Below are 11,469 nucleotides of genomic sequence, written 5' to 3'. Positions count from 1 at the left end.
TTCGAGCTTTTCTCCATGTCTTTTGTGTTGTGACATCTTGTTTATTTAAACTGAAAGGCAATTTTAAAACGAGCCTTGTATCCAGTGACGTTCATTATGGATATGCATTTTTGAATATATCCAATGGATATATGATAAGATATGGACTCGTCGGCAATGGTCTTTCTCATAGCGCATAAATACCGATGTAAATACAGCCGAAATGTCACTTTTCAATGGCGAAATCAGCCGTTCTTGGTGGGGGAAAAAAAGAGAAAACATCCTCAGGACCGCCTGCAGAAAAGATTGGCCTCCATTGGTCAGCGAAGTCATCAATAGAGCTGACTTCCATTTGGATTGGCTCAGATTGCTTTCAATAAAAAATAGTCTAACCTAGAATTTCAAAATCCCCCCTTTGACTAACAAATGGGGTGCTGTGCGTTTCGTACTATAAACGAAGAGCCTGCTTTTGACATTTTGCAAACACAAATTCTGCGGCGGAATAATGAAGGTAAGATATCTGAGACGGCGATGAGACGTTGCTGAGGTTCCATCGGATCGACCCCAAAGGGATTACTCGATGTTCAGTAAAACGGGAAGGATTCATCCATAGATGCCAGAAATGTATCGGGGAACCCTTCACCGAATGATGGTCAGTGTGCGTTTCAGTATGGCTTAGGAAGAGTGAAGATAGCTGACTATCCAGGGGACTGAAATCTTTAGTAACCTAGGCTGTCAGATTTGACACCATTGCGCTTTGTTCTGTAGCCTAATTGTACAGAATGTTCAGTAGAAATATCTAGGATTTCTCGTGGGGAGATTTGTCTGCCCACACATTTTTTTTAATTATTTCCTTTTGATTCCTGAACAGCTGTCTTATTCAATATCTTAACCGATTTAATTCATTTGACTTGGGGCTTGCTATGCATTCACTGATGGTCTAATAATAGTAATAAAAAAAATAATGGTAGGATAATTGGTAGCGCTTAACATTTATGGAGGTGATGCTGCAGCCCCAATCAAACTGTTAATTGACCTTCTGTTAGATATTTTTGTTTTTATTTTACAGTATGGAAGTAATAGAAATCCATGTGTTTACACATAATATATCAGACTAACGTTGACACCTGATATTCGTGTGAACATGACTACGGTGTGTTTTTTTCCCCTCCTCTCCCTCTCCCCATCTCCCAATTTCTCGTCTCTCTCTGTTTAGCTGTCCAGTGGGGGCGCTATTGACTGTCATTTGACTGACGCTCTGTCCATCACAATAGATTTTTTTATTCAGCCTATCCATCGAACATTTTTTCGTTATTGTAGGCTACTGCGTTTCTGTTTACCTGTTATGGTTACTTCATAGGCGTCGTCGACTTGAAAGTGCTTTTTTCCCCGATGGCCTTCCTTTAGGTAGACTGAAAGGTTAAGGCAGAAATATTACCGCCTTGAACATTGCTCTCTGCTTTTAGCCTCTTTACAATGCTGCCTTGTGGAATCCAGATCAAGCAGCATTGTACAGGGCTATGATAGCGCAGAGCTCTTCTTCACCCTCAAGATTTCTCCAACATGGCCCCAATACCGTCATATTTCTCGTAATTATCCATTTACACTCAGTCATTGACTTTCCTATGTGCATCTAAAAATAAAAACATTTTCTCAATTGCGAATTCAAATTCCTTTTTGTGTAATAACCTATCCTGTCATCTACCAGGTTTCTTCCTTTCCCTCTCCTCTTCTGTCTCTTTCTAATACCACCCTCTCTCTAAGTCTTTCCATCTCTCATCAACCTTTCTCCTGAGCTTGTGTAGAAGGGCATGTTCCCTTTCTGCTCTGGGTTTTGCTAAAGAGTTAATTTCCTGTAAAAAAAAAAAGATGACTCCCTTTCCCTGTATTGGGTGAGAATCTCTCCTTGCAATAAGCATGGAGTTCATGAAACACATTATACACAACACTTTGTGTTAATAATAATAATAATAATAATGATAATCAAAAAAATAAATAAATAAACTGAATAGGCCTAAACCTTAAAGGCGAAACACAGCTGCTTTCTTCCACTCTCTCTGACACAGTTTGAAGTGTCAGTGGATTGCTGTGGCTGCCTCTGTTGAAGTCTCAGATGTTTCAGTGAAAGGGAAGCTGTGTCTGCTCTGTAGGCTACTACAGCATAGTGATCCCTATACCCTACTACTCCCCACGGCCTGAATAATTCAACGGAAACCCACAGTAAAAGTTTGTGGGTGGCTGATTAATTATGAAACACTGTCAGCGTCCAGTCTGCTGGCTGGGTTCCTGTGTCCTCAGGTCACAAAAAAAAAAAAAAAATGCAATAAAGTTCCAAAAACCTGATATGGTCAGTGGTCCAGAATACAGAGACCTTTACATAAAGCAATGAAAGTTCATGAATCTACAGTGCTCTACATTGACAAGTGTATACAAGTCTGCTATGAAAACAGAAGGCATATAAAGGTCACACAACAGAATGATTCTGTTCAGTAGGAATACAACTGGCTATGGGAAGAGCCTCAAGAGGACATTAAGGAATTTCATGAAGGTGAAATTATTCTTACTAACAGTCACCTCATCTGACTTAATTGAGGAAAAATGCTTATAAAACAACTTTCATGCTGTTACACAGGAAGAGTCAGTATAGACCTCATACTGACACTGTTGGCACAACTACCAATTGTAATGCAAAATAGAAAGAGAATTGGCCTCAACATTTCAATGTTAGTGTCTTCAAACATCTTATACAAAAGGGATACCCATAGGCCTAGACAAAGATGGGTGGCTCGTCAAAAAAAAAAGCAAAAACATGTCCTCTGTCCGCTCCGCCTGCATGGCCCCTTCCTTCCGAGTTGGTTGGTCCAAGTCTGTGCGAAGGTCAGGCCGGTAGGAAGTCAGAGCGAGCAGATTGAACAGGGCTGCAGTCCATTCTCGTTGCACGCCGTGCACTTGAGGGCCTTGAAGTTGTCCGTGAAGCAGTTGCGGAAGATGGACATCTTGCTGCCATGGCACATTGGGCACGGGACGAAGGCGAAACCCCCGCAAGCCTGGCACGTGTGTGGGTGCTGCACCCGCTGCGGAGGAGAGACAACAGGAGAGAGCGCGCGCGGGGCGGGCGCGACGCCTTGGGTGACTAAACTGATCGCTCGTGCGCAGGCCATGAATAAAACATCTCAATTGTTAGCACCTGCATTGAGAACTATGGCACCGTGCATGTTATAATTGAGTAGTTCACACTTCACATTCAAGAACTGCCCGAGTGTGTTGTTCATTGACAGGGTGAAAATAACAACCCATCTTTACTGTGTGAGAAGAGACTGCACCATCTGTGATATCTCCAGTTCCTTCAGTTAAAGTCTGGATTCCTGTCTGAAAAGACCCACGCAGATTTCCTGCGCTACAGAATCAATATCTGAGCCTTGTATTATTTATGGCCATTTATTGATGCCTATTCATAATTGATGACAGTTCACTGATCTATAATTCATATGACAAGGCTGCTATTTACACTCACCACTAGTTGTGTTTGAAAACTTGGCAAAAAATGCCCAAAGTGAAGTGAAACCTACCTCAGCAGTTCTGCAAGTAGGATTTGTTTTTTATTTTACTTGATGAGATTGTAGTAGCCTTCATCAAACTTTCATGGCCACCTCTAGTAATAATATCTGATGTAAGTGAGCTTGGGCCCCTTCATAGAGAAGGGCCAGGTTCCTGGAAATGGATTAAACGTACAGTCGTCCTAGACTAAAGCTCTTTTTCAGTGGGGATGCTTCATTGATGATCTCATTCAGGGTGCCTCTCAACATCTCTCCTCGATCCTTGATGCTCGATCCTCGAGGGGCGTTACCACTGATCTATAACTAACACTGGATAGACTATCCCATTGTTGCCGCCCCATCATTCTTTATCTAGATCAGTGAGGTCGAGGATCGAGGAAGGAAGGGAGGGTGTATAAAAGCCCAAATGAGAGGCACCCTTAGTGTAGGACAGAGCTCTATCCATATCCAGGAACCTGGCCCACAGTGCCACGATACATCAAGCCATCGTCACTATAAGACGTCAGAGCTAAGGCTATATGCCTTTACTTTAAATTGTTTATAATTTTAATGTAGTGTATATAGATGTCATTGTAAGTCGCTTTGGACTGTGTCTGCCAAGAACTATAAACAAAAATGTCAAGCACAGCAGCTGCTCATATATCTAACATGGCACCTGATAATGGCCATGTTCTCTTGGAGGTGATCAGCCCTGTCTCTTGTATTGAGTGAGTCATTCAGAATAGTCATACCTTTTTAAATTAGCCTAAATGTTGGCCATAGTCTCTTTTGCCATATGGCCTAGAGCCTGTAGACCAGGACAGGTGATCAGAATTAAACTTTTTCTGTGTCATGAGAATTTTACAGGCTTGTTGGACATGCAGACACAATGCAAGATTGCGTGACCGTTTGTTATTGTTCAATATGAGTCATTTAGCCTCCCGTCAAAAGTGATGTCATTTGTTTTCTTTCACCATGCTGAGGTCACTGAGAAGTTGGCATTTTGGGGTCATCATAACATCCCTCTCAGTGGCTAAGGATGCTTGTGGTGCCCCTGAAGATTGTGCTACCCCATCAGTAGTAATATCAACCAAGATCTCATTATGTAAACCTCCACATGTCCTGAATGTGTCCTGCCTGCTAATGATTAAATGCAATGGTACTAAGCGCAATGATACCAGTAAACATACACATCAAAGAGTGCGCCATACAGTACTGTAGGCTATGTGGAGTTTTTGGTGCAGCAGCTGTAAATTAATTAAATGCTTTTATTATTGTTTATTATCTCTCTCTTTTTGGGTCTTCCATGCGCTATATGCTTTTGTCCATGATCTATCCATCATATGGTTGCAGTATGTTATTGATGTACTAATTGTTTGTGCTTAAATGTCAGTGTTGGTGCTTTTATGTTTCCCTCACAGGCTTGTGAGTTATTGCTGTTTCCTCGTATTTGTTTTTAACCTGCCAGTGCAGATGAAAACACTTGCATGGCTTATTTAAATGAGCATATTAATTAATGTACACCGTCCTTTTTAGATAAATAAACATAAAGCAGATTCATTTAAGGCCAGTTACCTGTACATTGATTATGCCCAGTTGTAGAATGAAACAAAAATCCAGTGATTATCTTCACTGAAAAAAAGCTTTTAGTCTAAGACCAGGCTTAATCCATCCATGCATGGAAAACTGACCAAAAAGTGTGGGTGATGTGTTCGTACCTCAATTTTAGTCAGAAGATCCTGAAGTTCCCCAGATTCATTCATAGCCAATATTTTCTCGGCCCCCTGAAAAATGAGACATAAGAAACCAGAGAGGTTTAGAGAAAATTCAAATTCAGTTCATCAAACATCAAAGATTTGGACAACGTACCCCGAGGTAATGTCCATCAATGAAGACCACAGGAAGGGATGGTGGCTCTCCCACACGCGTACATCTCTCTTCCAGCTCTTTCCCGTAGTCACTGTCCAAAGCAATGTTTTTGTCAATGAATTTGACCCGGTGGTTCTGGAAGATTTTCCGCACAAGCTCACAGCGCTCAAAGGTTGTCCTGACAACACGGAAGCTGGTGGTGTAGATGATGATCCGCCCAAATTCCACTGCCATGTCAGGCTAAACAATGGACAAAGAAAGGACAATTCAACTCTTGATGATCAAGTGACCATTCCGGATGTATTTTTTTTATAATACCATGATGTAAGACAAGAAGGGCCACTGGGTATTTCTTCCTTGTGAGTGTGCAGTACTGCCTGTAAATGGCCAATTGTTTGTAATTGTTATTCTTTGTAACTGCGCCAGCTTTTAAATTAGGACTACACGCCTCCAGCAAAACTCTCTCCGAACACAAAACACATAGAGCCCGAAGAATATCTTGGCACTGCAGGCACTAAATTAAATCATCACAATGAAAGTGGCTCTCTTTTCTACACTTTTGTCAGAGTAAAGAGAAAAGATACGGGTGAGTATATATTTGATCTATACATATTTTATAGGCCTACACAAACCCAAACACACAGTTATATCACAGAAACTTTGGAGGAGCTTGGGTGTGTGTGTGTGTTTTTTTATTGACAAGGGTTACTCATAGTTTAAGTATCGTTTCCTCTTTTTTATATCGTTTCCACATTTTATTCACAGCGACTATTCAAAATGTTGGCATGCTGCTCAAACTATATAACAATGCTATTCTCTTCACCTCTAGCAAATGTGCCATGAGCCAGAGGTGGGACCAAGTCACTGTTTGGCAAGTCACAAGTGAGTCCCAAGTCAAGTAAGTAAAGACAGAGAAGGGCAAGTCGAGTCCAAGTCTAAGTCACATCAAAGCCAAGTCCAAGTCCCAATCTTTTTCAAGTCCTGAACAAGTCATCATTTACTTTTCATTTAATAATGACATTATTAGACTATTGATCATAATTGTAACATATCAATCTAATCTACAGTACACTATATTATTTGTAAATACAGATTGGAATATGTTTAATGTTCTGTCTTGAAATCCTTTACGATATACGCATGCGCCCAAAGATCTTCAAAGTATCGTGTGTTGTCTCAATGAATTGTACTAGCACGGAAGGCCCAACTGTGACCCTGGTTAATGCCTTGAGTAGTGAGACATATGAGCATGAGCTGTGTGGATGCCTGAAAGTAGTGCTTGAGTGGATGGCAGTTATTATGTCAACATTTTCCTTTAAAGCAACACTAAAGCACTTTTCCTCTGTCACACGCATGCTGTTTGTTTACACCGCAAATAACGATGTCTACAGACAAGGTAGAGCCATGTCGCACGCTTTAATGAAAGTACAGTATGATGTCATTGTGACATTAAAGAGTCACTTCACCCCATAACTCCACCCACTTCACATTTCTGAAAACGGCTTTCAAAATGGGCGAGACGTTCTGAAATTTGGAGAGAGAGTGCAGCACTGTTGCAACCAATCAACCATGGTGATTTCGTGTCAATCTGGGAATGAGTGCTGCAGACATGGCTTATCACAGGTAGGCTAATCAGGGCAGCCGGTGTAGGGGCGTTTCAGTCCTAATTTGTAACGACCCGGTGACGTAGTGTCCGACTAGAAGTGCAGGACAACGTCAGCATTCCAATAGACCTCTGAAGTTCGCCTACAAAAAAGCCACCATCTTTGCCCAAATAAGGAGATCCGGTATCTCAAGATTTTTTCTATGGGAAAATAACATGGGGATTTTGAATTATCGCACCTGTTAAACTCTCACGGGGACGAATAAATTGGAAATGCAGACGTTTTGCGCTACAAAGTTTTGTCCTCTGCCTTCAAGTGCATACTGTGATCTTCGGTAGGTGAAGATGGCACACTTTGATCTTCGCTACCCCAGAGCTAACTTACAATGCAACTTGCCATAGGCAGTTAGCTTCAATTAACTCCCGGATCTCATTATATGGGCAAAGATGGCAGCTTTGGATCCTTTTTGTAGGCGAACTTCAGAGGTCTATAGTATTTTGGACCAACATGCCATGGCATGTTTTCAAACGGTAGTATGCGCGAGAGAGCAATATCTCCAATACAAAATCAGACGAAATGTTACTTTTGTCGAGAAACACGATTTTTGTCAATATTAACCCTGGTAATAGTACAGTTCACCACTTATGAGTATTTTCTATCAATCGACAGCTCAAAAAAACTATTTTAGGGTGCAGTGACCCTTTAAGCAAGTCAAATTTGAGTTTCTTATGTCTCATTCCATCGAACAGATACCCGATCTGGTAAACGTACATAGTGCCGTTATAGCCGATAGAGGGCCGCAAAGTGAATGCATAAGTGCAGTTCACCCTGTTACGAGTAAATTAACCACTGAAATGATTTTAGAAACATAATTTTAAGGCACAAAAACCTCTTTAGTGTTGCTTTAATCAAAATAATGATTACAATAAATGGTGACGAAAAGAATCACCAGATAGGCTAGTAAATTACTGCAGTCAAATATGTTATGTTTTTATATTAGGGCTGTCCATCCATAAAATAATGTAATTCATTTCTCTGTGATTAAATCTAAATTAATCACATGAATCCATTTGCTATGAACATATAACAATAACAGATGGCAGATGAGTGAATCAATGAAGAGCCAAACCAACATTATAGCAGAGAGGGTAATGACATGACAAAGCTGACGGCTAATTATTATCATCAAGAGGGGTGGGAACACACCTACAGTAATATCCTGTGTATTAGCCGAATTGTGCATAAGCTGCGGGACAGTGTTTTCTGTAAGTTAAAAGCAACAAAATCATATTAATACCATATGAACTGCCCCCATGTATTAACCTCAGGAGGAAATTTTGCCAAATCAATGTGTAAGCCGAGGCTAATAGTTGGGAAATGACGGTACCTCCCGATTGCTTTGTATTGAGGCTTCACAGGTGAGCTAGCCTACACCAGATGTAGCTCCCCTAGTCAGACTTGACTAACTCCTACGGAAATTCCTTGTAGCAAAAATAGTAGATTGATGCAACTGACAACAGGAGTGATCGGGGCGCTTTTTTTTTTTTTTAAGTAGGCTAAAAAAACATTCAAAACAATTTCTCGTCGTAAGTCAGACTGCACTGGGTCAAATGTTACGACAAAATGTGATTAGTCAGTGTTCTTTTAAAATGTGCTTTTCTTTCTGTAATTAATGAATAGAAATTAACATTATTTTGACAGCAGGCCTATGTTGATTGCGTAGCTACATGTATTTTCAGCCGTTTAAATTATTTTTAAAAACCCTACTGGCTCGCACCTAGAGCAGTAGAGAAAGCTGACTAGCTCTGAAATTCCCGGTCCAGATTGACCACTAGCCTGGCTAACGCCAACACCCAGGCTAATTGACCACGGCAACACAGAAAATAATAGGCCTAGTCGGGCCTACGAACATGATCAGATCAGGATATGGGCAACGATCCTCTCAACCGTCTCTGATATGGGCTAACCACTTAGTCGAGTGGCAAAATAGAACAATCTTACCCGTGATTTATTATACTTTTGCAGACCGGATGGACAGCTCTCATAAGATTCTCTTCCACAAAATTGAATGCGTCTCTGGGGTGTCTGGTCCACGATCATTAGTTTTTGACACGACACGTCAAGTCACAAGTCAAAGATGCAAAGTCCGAGTCAAGTCTCAAGTGAACAGTATTCAAGTTGCAAGTCATGCCAAATGTTATCAAGTCTAGTCTGAAGTCATTAAAATCATAACTCAAGTCCAAGTCATGTGACTCGAGTCCACACATGTCTGCCATGAACTGTTCTTTTTTACAGCTTCGGAACTGCAAGCAAATATCTAAATGAATATTCACTCATTTGGCTGCAAACAGGCACACAGCAAGCAGGTAACCACCAGCTCCACAAGTTTACCACTGAGAATCACCCACCGTTTGAAACAACAAAAGTGTCTGTATCTGTCTCTTACCAACTGTGTGCAATTATTCTCAGCCCTTTCAACTTAAGTGTTTTTGACTGAATACAAAGCAGCAGATCTGAATTCTTCTTTAAAAAAAAGAAAAGAGAAACACTTTGGCCTATGGACCTGTGCACCGAGAACTGGAGTCACTAGAAAGTAGAAGTCACGATGAGAATTCATTAACCTGATTAGCAGGCCTGAAACACTTAAAGAAATGCATCATGAATCTTTAATTATACAGTGACCTTGTCCTCTTTAAAGGCTCATTTGTCCTGGGTGAGCCTGCGCGAGGTGGAGACAATCCCTGTAACCAATCACCAACTCAAGCCATTATGAAAGGGAGAGATCGTTCACTACAAAAGCTGTAATCTCAAAGAGAAGGGAGAGTGAGATAGAGACAGATATGCCCCACTATATTGTTCCCTCTGGAGTCTCTGGAGATTGGGTGATGACTTAGAGAAAAAGAACACCCCAACGTTCACCTTATGCTAAGGCACACTGTAAACTCAAACAACCAAACTAACTTTAAAAAAAAATCATCAAACTTAATTATAGGTGTTTTCAACATATGTTTTGCCAATGCATTAAAATGTCAATATAATTTGGAAAATGTGCTTTGGCTATATTCTCACCATAGGTTATGTTATGAACACTCCCAGTCAACCTGTGCAAAATATTTAACATGACTCAGCGGAATTTACTCCTATGATTTCCTTTGCTAAAAGCATAACATAAACATAATCAAATATAGTAGCCATTGTAAGCATTTGACAGTAGGGCTATTGGCTGCTCTAACATTCAATTGCAGTGTTGGACATGGAGTACGGTCAGGGCAGCCACTATGGAGAAGTCTACTGACAGAGACTTGACCTGAGTCTTTATGTGACATTGTTACTTTGTCAAGTCGATTAGTTCACCTGTACATGTTACATGTTTAGGTTTTACGACTCAACTGTGTTGTAGATCTACTGTCTACGGATGGTATTTCAATAAACTGTCCACTATGTCTATGCTTCAGTTGTGAAAACGGCAAGATATGATTGCAACATGAACTTATATTAACTGATATTATTGACTTCATTGCTTTGCACCTTAAATAAAGTGCTGGTACTCAAATCAAATCTGTCTTGATTGTGTAGGCTAAATGAATTATAGATTAAGCTAATTAGTTTCCTCAAATATTTTGAGTTAGTCTGACTGTTCAGATTTATATTTCAAGTTGTCAAGCAACAGGTAGAATATAGATGTCAGCTATTTGACAAGGATGGTTTCTGAGGATAGTGAGTGATGCAGCAACTTACCCCGCTGACTTTGGTAAGGTTATTAAAAAGCAGTTGACCAGCACTGACTTTGTGCTTAACGCCCCGAACGGTCCCATTTTTACTGAGGATGTTGACCCGTTTGGTGGTGAACGCCCGGTCCTTGGCCCCGCCAGTGATCATGAGCAGGTCGTCCGGCTCACTCTCGCTGTCGTCCAGCTCCGAGCCCAGGTAGCCGAACAGGTGCCCGTTCATGGCCTCGCCGCTGGTCGAGGGGGTGCTGGCCCGGTCCAGGTCCGTGCTGCTGCTGGTGCAGTCGGAGTCGAGTGAGTCCGAGGGCCCCTCGTCCTTGAACATCTCCTTGAGGACCCGGCCGCTGTGGCCCGACGCCACCCGAAACCTCACCCGCTTCTGCGGCTTGTCCTCCCCCGTGGTCAGCATCGTCCCCTCCATTGGAGCAAACGGGACGGGTTACATGGTCCAGCTTCGCCTTGCCGTGCCTTGCTGTTAACCCCTAGCCCCTCAAATTAGGCAGAACAATATCATTGTCTCTCAGAGCCCCATGCCCCCTTCAGAAACATGTGTGTGTTCTAGAAGGTAACACAGTTCTGAGAACGACTAAGAGCAACTAGAATCCTCTCTGCCAGTGTCACCCAACCGGTTAATAATGTATGCTCATCTACCATGGTTACTGAGAAAGCCAACCAAGAGGAAACTGATAGTCCTCTTGAATAATTCATAACATTTCACAAAGTTTTTTTTTCTCTCTCTCTCTCTCTCTCTCT

At 41.5% G+C, this 11,469-nt stretch overlaps 1 protein-coding gene across 1 annotated transcript; it reads right to left on the bottom strand.

Annotated features, from left to right (window-relative positions):
- Positions 1–2,265: 2,265 nt before the first annotated feature.
- grxcr1a (glutaredoxin and cysteine rich domain containing 1 a) lies at positions 2,266–11,137 on the bottom strand. The gene is made up of 5 exons (XM_062524245.1): positions 10,736–11,137; positions 10,395–10,419; positions 5,385–5,611; positions 5,234–5,299; positions 2,266–3,053 (listed from the first exon to the last, which is right to left on the bottom strand). The coding sequence occupies exons 1-5, from the start codon at positions 11,135–11,137 to the stop codon at positions 2,874–2,876; spliced, it is 900 nt and encodes a 299-aa protein (XP_062380229.1). The 3' UTR covers positions 2,266–2,873.
- Positions 11,138–11,469: the final 332 nt, after the last annotated feature.

This window comes from Sardina pilchardus, chromosome 21, assembly GCF_963854185.1.
Source record: "Sardina pilchardus chromosome 21, fSarPil1.1, whole genome shotgun sequence".
In the NCBI taxonomy this organism is placed as follows: Eukaryota; Metazoa; Chordata; class Actinopteri; order Clupeiformes; family Clupeidae; genus Sardina; species Sardina pilchardus.
This window is presented reverse-complemented; position numbering and strand designations above follow the sequence as displayed.

Coding starts and splice junctions, on each gene's coding strand:
- grxcr1a (XM_062524245.1), bottom strand. CDS start 11,137: ATGGAGGGGACGATGCTGACCACGGGGGAGGACAAGCCGCAGAAGCGG. Junction 10,420..10,735: donor TTTTTAATAACCTTACCAAA/GTCAGCGGGGTA, acceptor CATAGTGGACAG/TTTATTGAAATACCATCCGT. Junction 5,612..10,394: donor TGAAATACCATCCGTAGACA/GTAGATCTACAA, acceptor CTGACATGGCAG/TGGAATTTGGGCGGATCATC.